Source organism: Lagopus leucura, unplaced genomic scaffold (assembly GCF_019238085.1).
Source record: "Lagopus leucura isolate 7727_CA_CO unplaced genomic scaffold, USGS_WTPT01 Super-Scaffold_100039, whole genome shotgun sequence".
Lineage (NCBI taxonomy): Eukaryota > Metazoa > Chordata > Aves > Galliformes > Phasianidae > Lagopus > Lagopus leucura.
In genome coordinates this window covers 3135692-3160340 of record NW_024962288.1, presented here as the reverse complement: position 1 = coordinate 3160340, position 24649 = coordinate 3135692, and the positions used below count along the sequence as shown (strand labels likewise).

The 24649-nt window shown below is 42.0% G+C and overlaps 1 protein-coding gene across 1 annotated transcript in view; it reads left to right on the top strand.

The window, feature by feature from the left end:
• Positions 1–24649, top strand: part of PTPRT (protein tyrosine phosphatase receptor type T) — a 308933-nt gene that overhangs the window by 242776 nt on the left and 41508 nt on the right. Inside the window, exons 13-15 of the mRNA XM_042883615.1 lie at positions 2925–3060; positions 17930–18078; positions 23612–23689. Of these exons, the coding sequence (XP_042739549.1) occupies positions 2925–3060; positions 17930–18078; positions 23612–23689 (363 nt within the window). The remainder of the gene's footprint in view (positions 1–2924; positions 3061–17929; positions 18079–23611; positions 23690–24649) is intronic.

Here is a 24649-nt window from a genome sequence, read left to right as displayed (position 1 = left end):
CAGTGGGGGTCTCTGGGTGCCACTGAAATACACACAGCAATAACAGCAGTGACCTGTGCTGCACCCTGCTGTACCGGCATCCAGACTGCAGTTACGAGGAACAATTTATCCTAGGAAATGTGGTGGAAGTCACTGCTAGGAACTGGTTATAGTAGTTTTGTTTTTCCCTTTTGATGTAAACAGAATATAAACATTGTTTTTCAGAAAAAAAAGCATTTTTAAAGGTATTCTTATGAAATGAAACAGCCAGATTTTATGGGCTTCTGTGCCCAGAAGATTTCAGGTCCACATGTGTGACAGAGAGAAGCAGAACTGAATTCTAAACTGTTTCTGTCAGGAGCAGCAAAAGCCATCTTCTGCAACTGCACAACAGCCCATGGACCTCCTGCTCCCAGCAATGACATGGTCTCCTTGCCTCCAAATGGTGGTGGCGCAGCCATAGCAGGTTTAGGCATCTACAGGAAAATTACAATGGAGTGGCAAGAGAACAGTGCACTTCTGTGGGATTGCTTCATTGCAAAGATTTAAGAATGCAAGGCTCAGGAAATTACTGGCACTGTCATATTATCAATTCCTCGGCGCTATCAGCTAAGACAACTTCCAAATGGTTGGACTAGTAGCCTAAAGGAATCATTGGCCTTTGCCAAGACAGATAGGAAGAGTTGCACAGAAGATCCGAGTGAATCAGTCACTACAGCGTGTAGGTGTCAGGATGGATAATGAGGCTTTAGTCTATTTCTAGAGCTGCACTAGTCTACAACGGGAAGAGAAATATCAAATAAAAATACACTCTGCACACATTGCCTGTAGTAATAAGCAACAGCCTGGCAGAATCAAACCAATCCAGAGAATCAGAGGATGGAGCTGACAGCACATTCTGATTTTTTTTTTTTTATTTTTTATTTTTTTTTAATTTTTTAACATGGCTCACAATTGGTGAGGGCACTCAGATGGAACAGAAATGGGTGGGTCTGACTGCACCATCCGTGGCTGTAAGCGATTCTCCAACACCTATCATTTAGGGTCATAGGAGTAACTGCAACACAAGTGAAGGGTAATTTGGAATGCTACTTATTTGCACATCAAACAAACAGAGTTTCAGCCATTTTCAAGGTGAAATTGTACCTTTATAATTTATTTTGTTATACAATAGCGTCAGGATTGCCTGTGCAATGACATACAGCTTGCTTCTTGGACACATTTGTTCTATGAGATGTTGTCAAACAATGATGGTAATATGCAGCTGATATGCTATTTTATTTCCTGCTCAGCAGTCCCTTCAGTGTATTTTAGATGTGTACACAGAAGTTACTGCTGAGCTCTTAAGTGAATGGGAAAATTGGTGGACGCTGCAGAGCAGTGCAATTGTCAGGGACAGAAAGCTGAAAATTACATGTGTGCCTCAAACAGCAAAGAACGTTCTTGCTTGGTAAATATTGGATTTTCCTGTGGCAAACTAGATTAACAGCTTAGCTTTAGGAAAGCTGAAATCATACCTTTATCACTGCATGTGGTGAGTTTTCGTGTTTTGCATTTATTGTGTCATTGTTCTGTGTTTACCCTTCAAGATAAGATGAGAGGAGCATGTAATACTTTATTCAAGATCTGATCCTCGTCCCAGGAGGTCCATTGGCTTGGGCCTTACTCGGAACATACTCACAAGCCTGTATTACATGGCGTGGTCGTGGTCATGGGACTCATCTTTCACACCTCACATATACTAACAAGTGGCAAAGGGGCAGAAGAGCAACACAGTGAGGCTTTCTACTGTCTCACCAATATATGGGCTCAATTGAATATCCTTGCCATGAGCAGCTGCTGCATGAGCAGTAGTAGTTCAGCTTTTCCAGGAGGTCAGCAATAGAGTTGTGAAAAGAGCAGAGCATTACTGTCTTCTCATGACAGCACTGCTTTCACCTCTTATTGCCTGTTCCGTGTCTGATCTGCAGGGGAAGACCTGGCTGATGCCAGCAGCAAAGGTGAAGCCCAAGACAGAATTGTGATCTCAAGCAACATGAATTCACTTAACTCCACCAAATGCAGATATGTTATTCTTAGTAGTAGTTACATAGATTAAGAATATAATAAAAATAGGCTGACTTAGTCTTCAGATTACCCACAACTCCAGTCTTGCAAGGCTTTCAAAATTGAGCTCTGTGCTTTAAGTGTTATTTAGAAAAAATTATGTGCAGCTGTGACAACATTGGTAAAGCTAAGGTGTATAATGCATACTACGTTATTGCAGGGCTAAGGACTCTTGAAGTCAGATTATAACAAATAAGTAAAAGAAGAAATGCTTTGTAAATGTCATTTTTATGTGTGTAGGATGTGCTGTTTAAGAAAGTTTCCTTGCCTGAGCCACAGAAGAACTCCTGCATGGAATACATGAGGCGATGTGGAGGGGGCTCTGTGAGTTGGGCTGATGCTTGTTAGTTGTGTGACTGTCATGGTGTGGTCACACGAGCCAGGCTTTCCAAATAGTGAGAAATACAAATTTGTTCTGGTTTAAGAAAAAAAAAAGTTTCTGCAAGTGGTATTATGGGATATACAACTGCAAACTTCTGCACCCACCATTTTGATGAGTAAGGCTTGCACCTTCACTTAAACTGCTTGGGATGAAAATTATAACTGCTGTTAATCCTTCTGCTTCTGGGTGTATGCTGAATGCATCACAACATTAAATTCCTGAATATAGTGCAATACTGCAAAATATTAGTTCCTTACCCTGGGATTTTGCACCCTAACACTGCCCTGAAATTTGGCTTTGGTCATTCTAAAAGGCAGAAAGTAAATGAGATGGCCTGCTGCAATATAATTGCAAATATGTTCTTAGGCTTTCAAATGAGTATGAAAACTGGATTGTTGCAAGATTTTTCTACAAGTTCTCTCTTTATCTTCTCCCTCCTTTCCCTCCATCTTTTAAGGAGCTTCCACCCAGAATTCCAATGCAGTGGAGCCAGAAAAGCAAGTTGACAGCACAGTGAAAATGGCTGGAGTTATAGCTGGGCTTCTGATGTTTGTTATTATTCTCTTAGGAGCAATGCTTACCATCAAGAGAAGGTAAGTTTCTGCTTTGCTTACATCTTGGACCTCCTGGCTAGAATGCTGCTGTTTCAATAAAACTCTAAATCTGGCAGACATAAATCATTCCATCTGTGTTACTGGGGGCAGCAGTGAATATATATTTATATAATGCTACTTAGAAGTTGTGGTCACAGAAGAGATGGCTGTTCTGATGGATATTTCATGAGCAACAAAAATATGGTTGTTACTCCAGAGAGTTAATGATCTAAGAGAAGGAACAGAAGATGAAAATGTTGCGGAGGCTTAGTATTCTTTGCAAGAATTAGGTTTAGTTTATAGGGGGATAAAACTTAAAAACAAAAACGTGTCTGATAACGACATTTGTTCAAAGAATTCATTTTATGTGATTTTCTGTGGACCATTTGCACTTCTACTTTGAAGAAGGCCATTGTAGCTGCTACTGTTTGAAGAGTGTAATACACTGATTCAGCAAATCGCCTAGAGATTTTCAGAAGGAGAGGATGTGTTTTGTATGTGGTTTTACCAGTTGTGTTTTTAAAGAGAGCTCTACTTTTCATCAGTAATTTGATTCCAAAGGAAATGGGAGCTAGCCAGCCTGGCAGCCCCTTGTCTAGGGAGCATGTAGTGGGACCTGTGAGAGCACTGAAGATTCTTCTTGGCCTGCTGTAAGAAGTGAGACTTGGCAAAGTGAAACTGTTCCTTGGATATTTCTTTTTCTCAGTGATAGTTATGTGCTTCAATCACACAAAAATAGGAGGAGCAATTAAATCTAGACAAGATTTTCTCTGTAATAAGGCAGAGGGCACATGCACTGACTCTGTGCTACACATGTGGAGCGGAGGGCTGGATTTGCAAAGGAACTCAGGAGGCTGGAGAAAAGAGCTATGGAAACCTTGTGAAGTCTAGCAAAGTCCTGCGCTGTGGTATGGAGTAACCCCACTCAACCTACAGGTCTGCAGAAAGGAAGCTGGAGGTCTTGGAGGAGGAATGGAACAGAAATGAGCAGTATGCACTTGGAGGCAGCTCAGTACATCCCAGGCATTGCAAGTATGAGGGTATCCAACAGGTTGAGGCATGTGTTTATTCCCTTGTCACTGTTGAGGTTGCTGTGGGTATGCATTGTCCAGTTCTTGCAGAATCTCAGCATGTTAACAGAGCTGACACACAGATCAGTCTAGAGGAGGGTTGCCAAAAGGGATTGGAAATTGGGAAATCTTTCTCGTTTAGAAATTCAAAAATTTGCCTTGGATGAAGCCCTGAGGGACTGTCTGTGGGTGGAACTGGTTTACGCAGGAGGTCGGGCTCAACGACTTTGCTGTAGCTTTTCCAAATCACGTCATTCTGTGATTCTGCAAAACTGATCACGTATGTATTGAGTGCTGTGAATTCCTGTTGACTCAGATGAAGGTTGGCGGTGTAGATTCTGAGTCCATTTTGTGGTGTGTGTAAACGCATCAGACTTTGTGGACAAATGGGCATGCATTTTGTACTCATGCCTACTGCACATGTGCTCATTGTGAAGCCCAAATGGTGCAGCTGTCTCCGATTCCAGCCTCCCTGCAGCTTCTCTGGTCATAAAGAGAAAAAAAATCAAATGCTTTCAATTAAACAAACAAACTGAAAAAGAACTTCAAGAAGAATTGACCTGTGTTTCTGGTCTGTTTAATGTCCAGCTGTCATCCATTCCTGCTACCTTTCTAAATGCTCTTTAAGAAAAGCTGTACAACCTGAAAGGTAAAACTTAGGAGGAAACCCACCATGACGTATAAGGTGGTGCCACCTCTGAACATCCTGGTGTGTTCCACAAGCTATTAGGAGTTGATAACATCTTTTGTTTCTGCCCCACAGTGTGTTATTATTGTAAATTATGTGCATTGCTGGGCAGAAAAGACCCAGAAAAGGATTTTTCATGATGACCAGGAGTTTATTACCCGAGGACAGTCTTTGCTGTGGTGCAGTCTGCCAGCAGCTCAGTAAGAAGGGTGAAAATACCCTTATGAGCCTTATGCTTCCCTGTTCTGAAAGCAGACAGGCAGAGTCAGCAGGCAGCATCTCTTTGCCAACTCGCTGTTGCTTGCTGACTTACCCACTGGAATATGCACTGTAATAAGAAATAATCAGGCTCATCAACTTTCAAACCTTTTCCCTTTTAGAAGCTGTCACAGTGCATGGAAAGGTTCTGGAGGTGCCTGCTCTCCAGGTCTGTGCACCTGATAGAACTGCTGCTTGCGTCAGCCCTGCTGTCCCCGGGGCAGCACCACTCACATCACACCGAGGTGTGGGGCTGAGCATGGACATGCACTCCTCAAAGATGAGCTGAAAGCTGTTGGGCTCATTTTGTTTGTAAACCACTGTGGATTGGGAGCAGATTTTATAAAGGGAAAGGCTGCTTTGGACCACAGATTAATCTGAAGTTCTGGAGCAGCACAGCTGAAAGCTTGTCTGAGAGAGCAGCTGAACAGCAACTGTGTTCTCTTTGTGTTTTACAAAGAGAAATGTTAGAAACCTAAGCTCTGGAGTTTGGTTTTTGCATTAACCTTACTTCAAAAGAGATCCCCCTTTCAGTTCATGGAGGCTAATGCCTCTGTGTACGAGACAGTTGTCTTGCAAAGCAACAATGCAGAAAAATAATTAGATACATTTGGGGCATTTTCTTCAAATGGAGCTGGCAAGTATCACAGTGGCGTTTGTTCGTGGAGCAGGACTTCATAGTTCATTGATAACAGACACAGCCATGGATTTCCTGACTGAAGCTATGCAGTACAGAGCAGTGGAAGGGGCTAAGAGGGGAGGAAGCACTAAGAGCAGGAAACTGGTTGGGCATTAGAGAGTGGACAGATCGTCTGTGTTAAATATTTGTTTGTGTATGTGAGGTTCTCTTATAAATATGGCTGTCCTACAGCTTTTATAACCAAAATGACATTTTCCTGGTTTTGGGGACCTGCTGGCTACACCAGTTATGTTTTTGCAGCTCCAATATCATCATTTTTAAATTGCAATTCCTTTTAGCTTGTTAATTTACAGCATGTGAGCTGGTGGTCATTTGCCTGCATGTATTGCTTTCTTTCATGAACAGCTAGATGTAGAATACCTTGAAGTACCTAATTTTTGTTGCATCAAGATATTACTAATAATATAAAAAGTTCATTCATTTGCGCTTCGTATAGGTTAAACATATTTGTGGAAGAGAGAATCTAGGACCGGTTAATAAAAATGCACTGAAACTAGAAAACCGAGGCATCTGCAAATCCTGTTTCTGGAGGAAATACCCTTTGACTTTGCACCCCAGAAGGATTAGGTCCTGGTCAATTCTGATTTCATCTGGACAGCTTTAACTCCTCTGTAATCGTGACTTGCATTTCCCTGGAGTAAAGAATGTGACTTTTCAGGCTTGTGCATCTGAGCAGACAAAGCCTCTACTGAACCCTTTAAGTATAAGACTGAATAAATTGGATCAGACAGCCTGTCACGGGTGCACTGTAAATAAGTTCTTTAAAGTGCTGTTGGTAGCAAAAAAGGAGATTTGGGGCTGTGTAGAGTCTAGGACTACTGGTTCCTTCTAGGAAACTCCAGTGCTTTATTCTGGATTAGGATTTAGGTTGTTATTTTAAACTAATAAAATACAATTCAAGAGTGTCTTGATCAGAGTGTACCCAAGCTGTAGGATGGAATCAGGATAGGGATATTTGAATGCTCAGGGACCCCAGAACCTCCTGGTTTCTTACTGAAGACAGATGATAGGCAGGATCTTCAGGTTGTGTTGTACCTTCTAGGATCAAGTCATGTTTTTAGTGATCCATAATTCAGATCCATTTTTACGGTTAGTCTTAACATAGTCCTTAGGAGGTCCTTATCTTTGGTTGCATATTGTGGGTGGATTGAAGCCAAAATGGTATGTCCAGTCCCAAAATATAATCCTCATTTTCTTTGCCTTCCTCTGTTTCTTTAAGGAACAGATCTCTTCGAGCTTTCCTCTGCATCTTGAGGGATGCACAGCTTTTGAATGAGGACTGAGCCTTGAGTGATCACACATGTCCAATGGCTGTGGCATGAGAAAAGCAGAAAGTACAGCAAGATGTTCGCAAGAGAGATTCCAGTTGGTAGTGCTGCAAGGAGCCTGGCCCTGGTGCAGCAGAAGAGTTTAATTAAGGAATATGTCAGGACACATAGGGGGTTCAGCTGTATGGGCTTTCGTTTGCCACATCCTGGTGGCTTTCCCTTTGTTTGGAGGTTCAGAAGAGCTCAAACTTTCACAGTGTAGCTCAATGGAATCAGTACACCACAACTGATGCACTGCTATCACTCATAGGGTTTCTGAGTTTCAGGGGACTCTGGCATTATGTTATAAATGTGTGCTCAGGTGTGATTTGGACTCAGTCATTCAGATAACTTGGAGTGTATTGGGAATCTGAATGTCAGATTTATAGCAAGGGCCACCGCCAAACACAACTTATCATTTTGAGGTAATCCTTTCCTACATCTGTAGTCGGCTGTCTTTGCCCAGAGGGAATCTCTTCATGGGGCAACAGATTGTAAATATGTGAGGAAATGGGGCAAGTTGTATTTTTTAATGAGAGAAGAAATGCCAATTGTGCAAAGAGTGGTATGTTCAGGAAGCGCACAGCAAAGAGAGTGGTCATGGGCAGAGAACAGCCCTGCTGAATCTGGTTTCTGTGTGTACCTAGGGAATTTTACTCAGAACAACCATAAAAGTGAACACTTGAGTGCTGCATCTCTACTTGTCTGTATTTCCTTGTATTCATAGTATCTTCAAGGATGGCGCTTTAAAGCTGTGTAAAGGGTTGCATTGTTTTTCCTTGCCTTGACCATGATAGCCACTTCTGATGCTGCCTCATGCCTTGCTGTACTAGCAAGGTACTTAATCTGTACTAGCACACCTGTTGTGCAGCAGCATTTTCTAAGTTCTTCTCCAGTTATGAAAGGGATGACATCACCTCTTCAGTCATGACTGATTGCCAGGACTCATTTTGTCTTGCTGTAGCAAAACGTTCTTTGTAGAAAAACGAACAGAAAAAGCTTAATCACACTGACGCAGAAAGCTAATACATCCCCCCAGTGATCATCTATAAATATGTACTGATGCTTGAATTGTTAATGAACTACTTGCATTTTAGAGTTTGATGAAGCTTGATTTGTCATTGCACAATTTGTTCATTGTCTAAATATTCTGAAATTGAGATGTTTTTGCACTGCCACTTTCCTACTTGTTGTCATTCATATTGATAGCTCTTACATAATCCTTCCCATTCCTAAAGTCTCAAAGCACTTCACAGGCAAAGGTAAGTATCATCGTCCATGTTGCTGACATGGTCAAGTTGAGGAAGAAATCGGTGAAGGGATTTGTTCATGGCGATGCAAGTCAGTAGCAGAAGTGAAAACACACCTGTGTTCTATCTTCAGCTCAGCGTCCATTCCCTGTGAACATACAGCTCCTGACAGCAGTGCTGGGGGAAAGTAGCTCAGTACCTGTGGTAGCACAAATGCTTTGTATTTCCAAAAGTAGCATCGAGTTCATATAAATCTAATTATGTGTTTTTCTTTCTTTTTCTCCATTTGGATATTTTGTTCGTCTGGCTGGCTGTCCATATTTAGAAGAAATGCATACTCCTACTCCTATTACTTGTAAGTACCTAGCAGGGGATGGTGCTTCTTGAGACACTCACTGTGGTAATTTTGTGCTTTGTTGTATTCTTTTCTTTTACCACTTTTTTTTTTTTTTTAGCCATTGTGTTCAATCATGTCTTTCCAGTAGATTGTGTTTTATTTTCTCTTTCACATTTATATATTTTCCCTGTTTCACCATTTCAGCTGTAACTATACCTGCAAACACGTAAATGTCCATAGATCTGTCCATTATAATTTATAGTTCTTTAAATGTTAATGGATAAATGCAGAAGAACTGCACTTCTGAAAATTGTCCACCATACTCAGCCAGACTGCCAGGAAATTCACACCTCAAAGTCGTTGCTGGGAATTTCTCAAGCTTGCTTTAAGTGTTTTAAAATTGTAAGGTTTCTGGCAATGAGGACTTGAGATTGCCTCCACAAATATCCCTGCCTGTGGAGCTGCCAGGTTCTGAGTGTCAGTTCAGACCAGTGGATGATGAAGGACTTCAGATTTTCAGATCTAAATCACCTATCCCAACCTAATGACAATGCTGCATAATTAGGGCAGTTAAGGCTCTTGAAAATGCTTTGCACACCAGAACTTTCTGGGGCCATCTGTTGTCTAAAGATGGAGGGGCTGGAAAGTAATCAGGGCTGAGCTGGTTCTGCAATGATAACACGTGTCTGAGGATCAGGAGGAGGTGAGGACTGGATCAGTGATCTGAAGAAGGGAGTCTTGAAGTACAGAGCCTGGATGCCTTTGCTGTCACCAGAGAGTTGGGGGAGTTGGAGAAGACAACTTTTACTGCCAAGAGAAACAGCCTCTCCACCTCTCACAACCAGCAGCCGTATTGCCCTCACAAGCAGCAGCCTGCCCGACTTTTAGGGCTCTGACATAGACAAAATAGTTGAAAGGGCCACATTGCTTTGCTAGTTCCTCCCAGCCTGCCACCCTTTTCCTTCACCTGTTCCTACTGCTCATCTTTGTGTTATGACTTTGTCCTGTGGACACATCTGAAAGATGTTCAGTAAGTCAGTGGAATGAATGTGTTTAAACTTCATTTTAGTGAAGTTGACTGATTTTCCATGGGAGTTTGAGTTACATCTTAAGATCAGGGCAAAGGATTTAAGAGTAGAATCTCAGTTCAGCTGTAGAGTCATTTTGCTTCTTGATGGCCTATCAGAAAATAATGAGTAGAAAAACCTTCATGGCTTGCTATGTTTGCAAGAAACCAAAAGACACCCTGTTGAGACTTGCCTTTACCCAGCTAAATAATTGTAAATGGAAGATAACTCTATTTTCTCTAGGCTCCACACTAGTTAACCACAAATAGAACTTGACCATTAATGGAAAGATTTCAAGAAAAGCTTAACTTAAAGTCAGGGACAGTTTTAGCAGGTAGATGCTGCCAACTCGTAGCATTTATTGCTACAACCTTTCTTCTTCAGTGCATTTCCCCTGAACATCAGGAAAGTTCCATCTTCACTGCTTTACATTGTTATATTGCCTGAAAAATGCATTCCCTGTTTTACCCATACAATTTCATCTTCTTCCTGCAGGCAGTATGTGGTCAAAATGTTCCCTACTTTTATTGTATTTTGAGATTTACGCATTTAAAAGCATAAGTCAACTTCTCAGCCCTAAATGACCCATTTTTGCAGCTGCACCACAGAGTTGTTTTAAGTAGTCAGCTGAGGATTATTCTGTACAGAGAAAATAAGGGTATTGGTAAGCAGTCTCTTTGCTGTCTTTCAGTGGCTTCTGTGAATCAATATACTAGTACTTTTCTTCTTGGGGAACAGGAGAGTGACTTGAGAAAAGTGAAGAGACAGAACTGTGCAGGTCACCAAAGCCTGAGGTTGCAGTGAACTTCAGCAGTAGCAAAAGCAAGTGGTGATGGGCTGCAGAGGTGTAATAAAGCAGTTGTGCACCATGCAGTATATCACAGTAGAGGAGAGCCTGAGGTGTCACCAGGCAAGCTTTTGTGCTTGTAGCAACTCCCTGTAGCACGGAATGGGGATTTGAAGTCAAGATGCAGAAATCATAGAACTCCAATGCACCCTAAACAGAGAGCTTGCTCTTAGCTCGGTGCTTACGCTGTGTAAGGCACCACATCAAGCATGACCTCTGTTAGCTGGAACGTCTCAGTGGTAGAGGTAACGCTCAAATAGTCCTTGCACAATTAGCAATTGTTAGCCAAAGCCAATAGAAATTACTGCAGCCTCTTATGAACAGAAAGGTCTGATTTCAGTTTATTTGACGTGTTGTGAAAATAAGAGCAGGGATATATATACATATAGATTTTAAAAATAAAATTGGTTTCTATGCTACGACCTTGTATGAATGTTTTAGTCCTGAAGCAAAATTGAATTGAGTTAACAGTATTGAAAAACATGTTCTCAAATAGATCTATTGGCACACCTTTAAATACAGCCGCACAGACTACACTGTTCTATTTTTGGTTTCAGTTTCTGGGCTTCAAAGCTGTGCTTCCTGGAGTAATTCTCATCTGCTTTCAGATAATTCCTTTCAACTTTTTGTCATCTGCTGTACAGACATTTCTTCTTCTTAGGGACCAAAATCTTCGAACTCAACTCTTATTCTTAATGGGGCATATCTGTTAAAGGCACTGACATTTATACCATGAGAAACTGATTCTTGCAGACATGGGCCATAAGGGCTGTGGTAGTTTCTAGGCTGAGTTCTGCCTGATTAGCTGTGAGGTTTTTGTATGGCAGCACTCCATTTATAAGCTTCCCACAATGTGTGGGAACAGGTATTAATCAGGTATTATTGTGGTTGAAAGAGAAGGCCACGAATATCTTTAAAACACCTGCAGTGGGAGATGCAAAGCCAGCAAAGCCCTATTCCTCACCTGTCATGCAGGATGACAGCATTTTGTGTACTTCACTTTTACCTCTCCTTAGAAGTCAGCTGCAGAGAAAGGTCCTTGGGCAGAACCTCCTGTACCAGTGGTGCAAGTTAAGTCCTCCTGGTTTTATGATGGGTGAGAAGGATGCAGAACTGTGAGTTCTGGACCAGATGTGCCCACTGCAGCCCTGCCACTCTGATGAGGCGCAGGCCTTTCTGGAGAAGCGTTCTGAAATGCTCTGTATTTACATCAGTGCGAGCGTTGCCTGAGTTTTCTGTAGAATTGCCAGCTCTGACACATTGCATGCAAGTTTAATGCACTGTAAGATCCGATGTACTGTGTAAGATAACAACCCATCCACCTCTGAAAGTTTTTGTTTCCTTGCTTAGACGAAGCTGTAAAACATGGGTGGCATTACAGCTGCTTTAAAGGGGATTTTGCATTCAGTGACAGACACCTCTTTTCTCACAGTGTTTTCCGCTGCAACGAGCCTTCTTGAGGCTTTGTTATTTCCTCACCAGGAAAAAAAAAAAAAAGAAAAAAAAACCTCTGTTTTACCTTCTGTGGTTTTTGTTTCTGCTTTTCAAATTGCTGTTTGGTTGGGGTTTGTTTGCTGTTGTTGTTGTTTTTCCCTTCTGCTACGTTCAGTAATGGTTGCAGGCTGAGATTTAATCAAGAATGCTTTTAGACCAGAAAAGTGTTTCTGGAAATGCAGAGATTCATATATGTGTTACCTGCCCTGCTAATGTTATTTATAAGAAGAGAGTGCTCAGTGGCCAGAGCATTACTTCCCTTCGTCCTCGATCCAGCAAGAGTAGTGAGGGCCCTGCTGCAAGCATGGAACCCCTTTAGCTCCCACTGTGATTGAAAGCAGACTTTAATTGCAGTGCTATCAGCTTGGAGCTTCTCTTTGTAGAAGAGATTCCATCCCAATAGTAAAGCTGAACGTATACTTGCATTTTTCTGATCTAACAGAATTTGTGCTGAATTTATTTCCACCACATGTGGGACATTTGAAAGGAAATAAAATAACTCTATTTATGGGCATACTTCTGTATATATAATATCTACATGCCTATATTTCATGTATTTCCTGTGATGGTGGGATCTGCCTGCACAGCTCAGCTTGCCAAATCAGAATGTTCAGGAGAAACTGTTTTTCTCATTAGATACTGGAAGAACAGTCATAAATCAGTGGCTATGCCAGTTAATTGAGAAAGTATGCGAGAGCTTGTTCAGAACATGTCTGTTAGGTGAGTGCAAAGCCATAAATATATTGGACAGTTTGGACCAATATATAATATGACTGCATGACTCTTATGTGCACCTACCTACTCCAAAATGGATATTGCTGTGACCAAAGGTACTCCAGAAAAAGTGATTGATTTGCTCAAATAAAGCTTAGAGAGTGTATTCCTGCGTGTTTCCTGGTGCTGAGCTTGTGAATATGAGAGTAAAAAACATTCAGAGCATCCTTTGCCCTGTACCTACATTATAGCACTTTCCTCACACCGGGCAGTGCTTGTTCTGTGAGCTGCAGTGGTGCAGCTGGGCCCTTGGTCATCATACAGCCTTTTCTTTGGGGAATTCTCTTCTGCTTCAGCAATAAACCTTCCCTGAGTTTGGCTTCACTGGCCCTGCTGTCCCCGCTAGCCAGTAAGTGTAGGGGTTGCCCTTGGGGAGACTGTGAGAACCAGTGAGCTACACTTAGAGCAGGACCTGCAACTGAGCTCTGGTCAGAGATGCTCATTTAGAGATGGAGATTGCAGTGCAGAGTGCTGGGCTGGGGAGGAGGAGCCACCTTCCAGGCTGTAAAAGGCTGCACTGCTTTACCTCCATCAGCCTGTGGAGCTGCAGCCTCTAGGGAGATCTGACTGATGGGCAGCCTCTGCTCTGTTCAGGTTTTCCTGAGTCTCAAATGAACAGCCTTTCCTGTCATTGAGTCCATCACTTTTTTTTCCCAGTGCTGTAGACCAGGAGAACTTCCTTGTGGTATCCTCCCCTATGCTTGAAGGTGTCAGCTCTTTGTCTTTGCTCTGGGTGAAAGAGCCATACTTCTTTTGGCCTTTTCTTGTAGATGGTGTTTTCCAGATTTACCTTGCTTGTTCCATTTTGGTGTATGTTCCTTTGGTAAACATCCTTTTCAAGTGCAGAACTGAATGCTGTATTGCAGCGGAGCCTTTATCATTACTCAGACCAAAAGGATTACCTGTGTCCTGCAGACTGCAGAGCCATCTATAATCCCCACCTTCTTTTTGCACAGAGATGGGGCTTCTCCTTCGAGTTGAGCTTATGACCTATTACAGATCTAGGGAGCGAAGATCCTTTTCCATAGATCAGCTGGTTCACCAGTGCTCCCGGTAGGGTGTTGGCATGGTTGATCTCTGCCTTAATTTGTGCAGATTTCATGTTAAATAACGTGTGTACTCCTAGCAGGCTGCTGCACACAAATATCTACTAGGAATTGTGTTTTGTAGCTTTCTTAAATTGCTTATTGGAAATGAGGGCAATATGCAATTTTTGTCTGTAGGAGGAAATTTCATGTTTAAGTTACATGATCTATACCTAATGTCTAAATTACCTGTGCATGCAAATCCACACTATAGTATATATAATCCATCCTTGTGAAACATCTAAAATTAAATCTGTCAACGTACGTGTACAAGAGCTTTTTAGGAGTGGCAGTTACAGATTTAACATTCATGCATGTAAAATTGACATAAAAATTTAAGAGCTGCTTTTAAAAATATAATCCTTGAAGTTTACCCAAGCCTTTGCAAAACTGGAATCTGATCCTATGAATACTTTGAGCTGAAAATATTCCTTGAGGTTTCTGATTAGTGTTCATGGTAGTGGATGCTTTTGACTTGATACTAAATTTGTATTCCTGGATTGTTAAACTGGAAGTCCCTCAGTTTTAATTTAGCGTTTCAGCATTTTATATTCTCTGATGAGCAGAAGTTTCAAAAATAGCTAAACCAAATCTCCATCGTATTTTTTTTCTGAATTTGCACTTAGTTCAGGTTCACTGCTAACAGCTCTTGTCCTTGCTTTAGTTGGGTTAGCTTCAACTGCCTGATTATGCAGCTGGTTTCATTCTTTTTGTTCTGCTTTGAGCATCTTTCTGTCTCATCACTCCTGTGTGTGTATTGTGCCCATAAACATCATCTCTTCATTTATGAATCCTCTTGAACTGAAAAGGGCGACCCAGTAAACCCCATCCATGGATTCTCGTGTTCTTCCTGGCACTTTCTCCTTACACTTGAATGTAAAACCGCCACTAATATCGCCCCATTCACATTTTGACATTTCCATCTCTTCACCCCGTGTTGATTATATCAGACTCTTCTTCCAAGTATCTGCCCAGTCCTTTATTTCTTCCCCTTTTCAACTGCATAATGCATGAGACAGAAAGTGTCTCCTCTGTGCCTGGTGACAGCCCGTGCTGGTTGCACGCCGGAGGCAGCCTGAGCCGGCCCGTGATTGACACTAATGCACTGATAGCAGTTTCCTCGGGATGCTGGCATTGTGCTGTTTGGGGGAAGCTGGTCAGTACGGAGAACAGGAGCCGTGTCACTGATGCTGCCTGTCAGTGATTCACAGAGATCTCTTCAAGTGCCCTATTTTTGGAAACAGCGTTTTCAGATAAATGTTTTTCCGATTCCAGAGGCATTTTGACATGCTGGCAAATAAACCTTTACCTTGCCATGGGTTTAAGTCGCATCCCTAGTGTTCTAGAAAGTACTAGTCATTTGATTTTATAATCCTTTCTATGAATTATAAAGATGGCGAGGACCAAATAGGCTTAGTCCTGTGCTGCCACTCTATCCAGACATGTAACTGAGTCAGAAAAGGCACATTTAGAAACCAGGAGCCCCTTGATGTGTCTGGCAAGCTTAGCTCTGAAATCCTCAAAAGAGATCTGTCTTCCTTTCCCTCTAAATTTAGATGAAGAATTTTTACATCCTTGGAGGAGAGAGGGAGGAAGGTGGGAACGTATAACACCGTGCTGAAAGCCGATCGTAGCGCTGTCGGATGCCCAACACTTTTCTGTGTGGCTTCTCCCACGCGCTCCCCCTGCGCTTGCAGCAGCCTCCGCTGGTGAGCAGCCTGCGCAGGAGGCTGCCGCCTGCGGGTCCTAGGTCAAGAACCTTAAACTCATCTCACCTTTTCTTTTTAGGCATTCAAGCCAATGTTTTAGGGGCCTCTCTGTCTTCTACAGGACCAGGTAGAACTGCTTTGCCATAGGGCTTTTGTAAGCAGGCCTTTGGGGTCTCACGGGTTTGGGTTTGGGGTGATTTTGTCCCTGTGCAGAACGTGCAGAAAGTGGTATTGCTTGCCTACTGATAGAAACGGAGCTCGCTGGCTCTTTGTAGCTTGTTGGCATTTCTGAAAGGAAACCAAGCAATGGGACTTAGGGGTAATTACGGCCACAAATATTTTAATCTGGATTTAATAAGGAAGTCACCCTTTTTGACTCGCTATTTTTAAACATCAGTAGTGGTAGTGTGTAATGGCTCACCCCAGCAGTCCAGAGTGCTTGTTATTAAGGACTTGTGCATTTTGGATTAGTGCTTCCCACTGAGAAATTTTAATTCCTGTTGCCAAAGAATTCACATAGCCGTGTATGATTAGCAAATCTAAAGGATTAAAATAACCGCATATCAGGGTTAATACGCTCCCAAACTATTGTTGTTACCTCGGGGACAACAGCACAAAACAAGGAGGCTCATGGTTAATAAATCTGGCTGTGTTAGGATCGCTGTGTGCTGGAAGCAAAGCTTTTAACATCATTAAATGCCAGCTTTTTGCTTCAGCATTCAAGGCCGGTTCCTCTGTTTGCATCTTTATCTACAGAAGTGGATATCATGGAGATTTTGAGAGATCTAAGTATGCACTCTATAATTATGTCTCCAACTGGAATGGCTGTGGGCTGGAATTGAAAGCACGAGCAGCACAAGGCTGAACTGACTAAGCAGATGAGAGAGATGCATTTGTTCACACGTTTCCAGCAGACATTGGACATTTCTCCACAAATTTTTGCTCTCCTGGTCTGGATTCAGCAGCTTGCCTTAAGATAGCCGCTCTTCACTGAGATGAGCAGAAGGCTTCAGTTCTCTTTGAGCCTTCCATGCCAATGGATGTGGCTGGCCCAGCTGCCCCACTGCAGGAGGGCTGGGGCTCAGCTGTATGCCGGGGCCTGCCTGTAAATGCCACTGACAAGCGCTGTGAATAAATAAGCCTGTTGCAAGCAATATCCTTTTAAGAGCCTAATGAAGTTTAAAAGATGGGGAGTACTTACCATAAGCATGTCGTTTCAGTGAAGAAAAACCTCTTTGCAAAATGATTTAGTTGTTAGGATTTTTTTTTCTTTCATTTAAGAGGGGAAAGAGAAAACCGAACCTCCTACTTACAGTAATCTGTTTTTCTCCCTTTTATTTTGTTTTATTTTCTTATCTGCGGAAGCCGTGTAAGCAAAGTTCCTTGCTAGTGCTGGGGATTTGTGTGCTATTTTTTCAAGGTGCCGGTTGTAGAATGTCACACATTCATTTTTAAACACTTTTGCTCTCTGGTATGAACGAAGCACAGGGCAGTCAAATGTCAGTGGAAGCTTAGCAGCTCACTTTTCTGCTTCTCTCCACTTCCTTACTATTAGCTGTGTTTGCAAAAGAGGAGCCTCTTAAGTTCTTGGCTTTGTTACTGTTTTTGGAGCTGGCAGTGTTTCTACTTTGAGGTCTCCTCAAAGACCCAAATTCCCAGAAAAGGGACATATCTGGACACAGTCATTTTTAAAATTACTGCAGCCTTTAACTTGCCCCATTCTTCCCTGAGTGCCGATCCTTAGAGCAGTTTGTCAAATTCTAGCAGAGGCTGCCATCCTCCCTGCCCTGCTTGGGCCTCCTGCCCAGCTGCCCAGTGGCACAGCCTCAGGTCACAGTGCTCCCTGGAGCCTCCATAGACAGCCCCGGGTGCAGGTGGCCCTGTGGGATGGATGTGGAGATCCCATGTACCTCCAGTGAGCCTTTCCCATTGCTGCCCATGCCTGGTGCCCTCTGCTCTTCCTGGAGCAGATGTCACCTGCTCCAAGGGCTTTCCTGATTTCTTCTTCTTTGGTGACGTAGTGCTCCTACTGCTGGGGTGATGTGGGTTTGTGCACGATGAGTTACTGGGAGGGACAGCCAGACTCACAGGCTGGCATCACTATGTTTATTTGACTCCATAACAATATATTAAAAAGCTGTGGGGTTTTCTCTCTTGGAGTTCCATGTGCCCTGCATGTCTCTTAAGTGTGATAATTGTGATTTTTGAGATATTTTCTCATTGTTTTGTTTCTAATGAGGGAAAACTGACCTCGATTTCTCCCCTCTTCAAAATACCCTAAAGGAAGCTAGCCAAGAAGCAGAAGGAGACTCAGACCAGCACACAGAGAGAGATGGGTCCCGTGGCCGCTTCAGACAAGGCCTCTACCAAACTCAGCGCTGTTCACAATGAAGAAGCTTTCTCTTCCAGCTGCCAAGATGTTAATGGATTCAGTAAGTTTAACTTGCTTGCAATGGATATGTCCCCTTTGGAGAGCTCTGGGTTCTTGAAAGGACCTATTCCTCTGGGCACAACAGTGAGAAGCTGGGAGTGGCAGTGAGAGGGTTCGTTGCAAAAGCTTGCTAGAAATCAGTTGTTGAAATGCTTCTAATACTGCCCCTATTTTACCTCTCAGTTGGGTGGGGAGAATTCCTCTCACTCTAAATTTCCCAAGAAATAATTTATAATGTGTTTTAATAATCGCAGCAGACATTCAAAAAAGCATATGTTCATTTGTTCTTCCGAAACAGTTTTTCCTTTGTGAGTTGATGAGTAAAATCACTTAGCTGACGTTTAGGATGGAAATATCGTTTTCTGTATGGAATTTTTATGAAAGAAAACAGTCTTATGGTTAGAAATGGAAAGACATCATTTCTTCTTTTGTCTGTGTCCTCAGTTTGTTCTTCACTCAAACTCCGTAAAACAAATAGTAGTTAATAATTGTAAACCACTCAGACCTCTGTAGCTGGAAGACTCTGGGCAAAGCAGCACTAAGTTACCCCTTAGCCTCACTAGATCCAGGTTGAATGCATGGTGGACTGCATGGTGGATTTGTAAACCTTTTCGTATTAAATAAATTTTAACTTAGACACTATGGGAATGTCACTCCTTCTTTTGATGTTTACCCTATAGTTTGAAGAAGGTTCAGCTCTGAAAGCAAAATGCATGCTTAGAATTCTTGTTATTTTTTAACATCTTTATGAAGCGTTTTTCCCCTAATTACTAACAAGGAATTGCCTATGATTAAAAAAAAGAAAGAAAGAAAGAAAAAAAAAAGTTTGTTATCACTGAAATCTTTCTTTGTAACCTCAGATTGATCGCTACAGGCTGAGTGAATTTTTCTTCTCCCTCTGTCTATAGGTCATGTCAAATTCCATCTGCATGCGTTGCTACTGTCACTCTATGTAACAAACCTGTGAGATGGATAAGTAGGTGTTTGGGACCATCAAGGCTAGTGGTGAACACTTCTCTCTGATATTAAATTGACTTGACTCGAGATCTAATTTTCTCAGGTGCTGAGTAGCTGTGCCTCCTAAAGAAGACAGCATGAGTTGTCAGTGCCTCGTATCTTTGAAAGACAGGATAGCAGAGGGCAGCATTGTAACAGGCAGCCTAGAAACAGCAAAGATAGTTTGTTTGAAATGTATGAGGCAAACCAAGTTTTCCACTTTTCATTGGAATCTGGATTTTTAAAACTTTGTGGGCTTTGCTTTTTTTTCCAACTGGAAAATAAGAGAAGAGCCTGTAATGTGACCTCATTTCTTTCCTTGATATTTTGAGAGACTAATTAAAACAGCTGAGTCATTTGCTTGAAATAGCAACTATAGGAAATGCTATATCTAATTTTGTAAGGGAGGCATACCTTCAGGTTTTCTTTTTCGTTCTTTTAAATCAGTAAGTCCTTTGCTTGTCTGACATCACTGCAGATTTTATCACCACCTCCCTCTGTAGCACAGCCTGATTCAAGTCATGGGCTGATTCTTTCTTTTTTTTTTCCCTCTTTATATCCATAAGCAATAATCACTGGTAAGCCTTCATGATTTCTCCACATTTTTTTTTTCTGCCAAGTCCAGGATGCTGAGGTGTTGCAGGTAAGTTCTCTCCTGTGCAAAAGTGTGCACGTGCTGATGCCAGAATTTTATGGGTTTGCAGCTGATCGTATAGTCAGGAAAAAAAAAAAAAAAGAGTAAAAGCCTTTATTTAAAAAAAATTACTTTAATGGAGTTTAATACTTAAAGGTTTTTATAAGGGCCTGCTCCTACTTTTGAATAACATAACTGGATTACTTTGTAACTTTTCTGCTAACTAATACAGTTTTATGGGGGCTATTCATCCTAGCTTTTGAAATGAGCTCTGTCTCTTAAGCAAGAGTAAAATTCTGTCTTAAATGTTCCTTTTACCTCACAACAGAAAATAGTGCTCGTCAATGTCTCATGATAGGTGCTCATCCTCTCCTTCTTGACCTCAGTTATGAGAGTATGAGAAGTCTGAGTTAGCTGTAGCAGTGACTGGGAAATAACCCCTGCCTTTTGCTGTTAAAAATGCTTATTCCTTCACTGACTGCTGCTTCATTCCTTCAGATGGAAAGTCTTTGGAAATGTTCAATATCTGCTCTTGCAAATGGTGCAGTCCATAAATTCATGCCCCGTTGGCCATGTGTAGATTGCTTGATAGATGTGTTTGTTGTCAAATGTAATTATGTCTGGAACATCTCTAGCCTCTGGATACAGGCTGGGTGGAAAATGGATTGAGAGCAGCCCTGAGGAGAAGGATTTGGGGGTGTTGGTTGATGGGAGACTCAACATGGGCCAACAGTGTGCAGTTGCAGCCAGAGGATCAAATGTACTGCATTAACATATGGGAGGGGGAGCAGCAGGGTGATGGAGGGGTTTGTGCCCCTCTGCTCTGCGCTTGTGAGGCCCCAACTGCACTAGTGCATCCAGGCCTGGGATCCCCAGCACAAAAAGGGTGTGGAGATGTTGGAGCAGGTCTAGAGAAAGCCATGAAGATGCTCAGAGGAGCAGCTCTCCTACAAAGACAGGCTGAGGGATCTGGGGGTGTTCACATTGGAGAAGAGAGGGCTCTGGAGACACCTCAGTGTGGCCTTCTGGTGCCTAAAGGGGCCCTGCAGGAAAGCTGTACTCTGTCACAGAGTGTGGTGATGTGACAGGGAGCTGTGGTTTTAAACTGATAGAGGGGAAATTTAGTTTAGATGTCAGGAGGAAATTGTTTACTCAGAGGGCAGTGAGGCCATAGCACTGCTGGCAAGAGAAGTGTGAGTGCCCCATCCCCAGCGGGCACCAAGGCCTGGTTGGATGGGCTCTGGGCACCCTGAGCTGGGGGGCAGCCAGCCCACAGCAGGGAAGGGCTGGGGGGCTGGAAGGGCCCTTCCAGTGCATTACAGAATGCAGACCATTCTGTAATTCTGTGATGGTAAGCTGGAGCAGGGAGACTTCAGATCTTGCTGAAAAGTGGAACAGAAACGAGCTCTTAAATTTTCTGGCCCACAGATAAGCTCTTTATCCCCCTTTCCATCCCAGAATGATACTTGTTATTCAGGCCAGTTTCTGACTGGTACTTAAAGTTTTAACTGCAGAGTTTTTATGGACTCAGCCCATGTCTCTGCCACAACATGGAATCAGAATAGATGTTTGCTGAAAGCCAAACTAGTCCAACATTATTCCAGTTTGTCTAGTTTTACCCAAAAGTCATGTGAAGTGAGATGTACATTTTTCTCAAATCTTTTCTCAAGTCTTAAAAAAAAAAAAAAAATTAAAAATTATATATTTATCTTAAATCTCTACAAGTAAATGCTGATATTTGCAGTATTTGAGACCACTCCTTATCTTTCAGGAGTGTTTGGAAAGCAGTGTTATTTTCCTCGGAGGGGCACAGCATGGCCACATGCAGACACTGACTCAGTGCAGGGTTGTTGTGGAGCGAGGTGACGAATGGCAGTCAAGGAAGACCCAAAATTATCCCACAGTATCTGTGCACTGACCAGAAAGGTGTGCAAGGGGTTATTATTGCATAATTTATGTGCAATTTGGTAGCCCATCTGTGTGATGAGAGAAGCAGCAGTACATCCTCTCAGCAATGATGTGCTGCAACATCGTGCACGGAGGACACTGCTTTCCAAATGATCCAGAGGAGTGACACTGGTACAGTCCAGCTGGATAGCCTTAACATTACTGGCAGAGGCGCAGTGTGAAGGTGCCTTCTAGGATACTTTAAGGAATTGAGATTTGCGTTAGTAGTGGTATTGTTATTGGCATGAATAGGGTGGCCTCTTGTGCCACTCCTGTGTATAGAGAATTTGAAATCGAGTTTTAATCTTTGATGTGAAGTTCTCTTTGGAAGTGTCTCCGTGACTTGCACACACTGGTGCTGGTGGGTACCTCTGATGAAGCCGCAGCACTGTGTGTGCATCTCTCCTACAACAGCCACCTGGCTGACTTTGTCAGTAAGCTCTCTGAAAGTCTGAATTCACCTCCTGTCTCACAAATATGGTTTCATTTCCTTTGTTGGAAACATTTTTAATCAAATTCACTGATGTGATGTGTCTACGTTTAGATGCCTGAGTAATTTATAGTTGGCAATTCCTGGAAAAGCTGTGGCCCCAATGTACTTTTGTACTCCCAAATTTCAGGAAATTGGAGGATTTACTCTGTGACTCTGGCCAACCAAAGTATTCTTGATAGTGCTTGTCTTACACATCTGTAGACGTGGCCACATCCCAAGTGTGATACAGAGAAGGTCTTATTTAGGCTAGCTAACAGGGGAGAAAGTGGAAGAGGTCCCAGATGAGAGTTGCATTACAGCAGACTAAGCTATGAGAAATTGCATTATCTTAATGTGTTTTCATATGGTCAAAGCCTGACAATGTAGCAGAAGAGTGCAAGGAGGAGCAAGTTCATTATAAGTTGATGATGTAGTGCTTAGGAGGTAACTCTGAAGACTATCCCTAGGATAGTGCCTTCTTTCATTCACCCCATAGAGGAACTTTAAAATTATTAGTGGTGTTTTTTCTAGAGATACAAAATTTGCTTCTGAAAATACTTTGATGTATACTGACTTTTATCTACTTCTGCTGGATTATGGAATACTTTTTCCTGTGTTTATCTATTGTCATCTTTCTGATGTACTGAGATTCATATTAGCTTGTTTCCCAACGTTTTGAGGAGGAGATAAATGTCTGCAAGTCTAAGAGTGAATGCAGAGTGATAACTAAAGAATATACATTCAGAAATGATGGATTGTCATAAGAATGTACATGTATGCTATTGTGGATATAAACAATCTCGTACGTTTGCTAGCAAGGAAAGATTCTGCTGTGAAGATGTGGAGCCCTGCCTCCTTTCCATAAATATTTGATCAATATGGGAATTATTTGTGGATTTGTTCCAGAGAAAGCTAATTCTTTAGATGGGAGAAAGTGGGGATGTATGTCCTGCTGAAAGAACCCATCTCACAGGGGAAAAGATTATAGGATTTGCTATTAAGTGTTCTGCATTGAAAAACAATTGCCTTCTTATCTTGTATGGTTTTAACAAAAAATTTGCTACCCTGCCTGTGTATTTTTGTGGTACTAGTGTGCATTGTGCTTAGCAGGCTTATTTTGCTGTTAATAATGCATTTACTCTGTGTAGTTTGTATTTTGGGTGTTGTTTTTGAGTATTTTTCTGAGATGTTCCTTTGGTTTAAAGAAAAAAAAGAGGTGTGTAGAATATAGTCCTATATGTGTAGGAACACACTGATTTACAAAAACTGCAATACTATATTTGGGGTCTGGAGTACTTATATTAAAGAAAATCCATCATGATGACATTGTAATAAATGTAATATGCATGTTGAGATGAAAAATATAATTCACTTTGATAAGCCTTATATATCCCATATTACTGTGTTCTTTGAGGAACATTCTCCCTGTTCTTTCTCTCTCTTAATATATGTCTAAAGTCTTTTCCTTATGTCTTTCCTACCTAGCATCACCCTCTCCTTGTTCATTTTCTGTCCAAAGCAAAACCCTTCAGAGCAAATCTTTGTTGAATTCCTACTACTCAGGTACTAGTGCCAGACTTTTTTTTCTTTTCTAAATTTTCTTTACTTTTGTGCATTTCCTGATATGACCTATAGACTGAATCTGCTGAGTATGAGATGAAACTAACCTTGTTTTCATTTTTTGTAACTTTTTTTTTCCTGCTGATCTGCTGTTGATTTGCAATGACCCGTGTCGTGTGGGTGAATGGAATTCCATCTCAAAGTATCATCAGACACAGTTCCATCGACCACGCTGTTAGGTAAGACAGGTATGGTGGTATTCTCTCATTGGAGAGAAAACCTGCTCATTGCATCTTGCGAATAACTTAGAGAATGCTGTTAAGTGGCTGGGCTTCAAAATCATAATTAATCCCGTGATCATGTACTTTGTTAATTGGAAAGTCTTTGGTTTCACTCATGCCTTCTTATCGCTGTTAATTGATTCTATTTATTTGTTTGAGAAAAGACAGTTCAAAATATACGGATATAGGTGGGAGCCAAAGGGTAGGTTTGGGAAATGGGAGTCAAATGCTAAATATTGCAGCAATCTGGTATGGACATGACAGGGTAATGAAAAGGCAGGTTCTGAGAGGTGGAGGCTGTGCTGTGGCTTCTGGTCACTTTAGAGGGAGATGGTTGCGTGCTGCAGTGTGTGCAGCTCCTAGCTTTTGGATTTTTAAAAGTATGTTAGCACAGTAAGTTAACAGAGAGAACAAAATTGACAGAAACTGTAAGCTGATAAAAAGAAGCTATTCAGAAACTTACTGGAGGTATACCCTTGAAAGTGAGTAATAACAGCCTACAACTTCGGGCTCTCCCTGGAGGATGCTGCCTGCGTGTGGAATTTGAAGAAGGCAATTCCTCTGCTATGAATCAGAAAGATGATATGTAGTTGATCAGAATCTAACCAGTGGTATTTATGAAACCTGTCATTTTGGATTATCTACAGTAAATGTTCAGTTCCAGACACAGTAATCTACCATG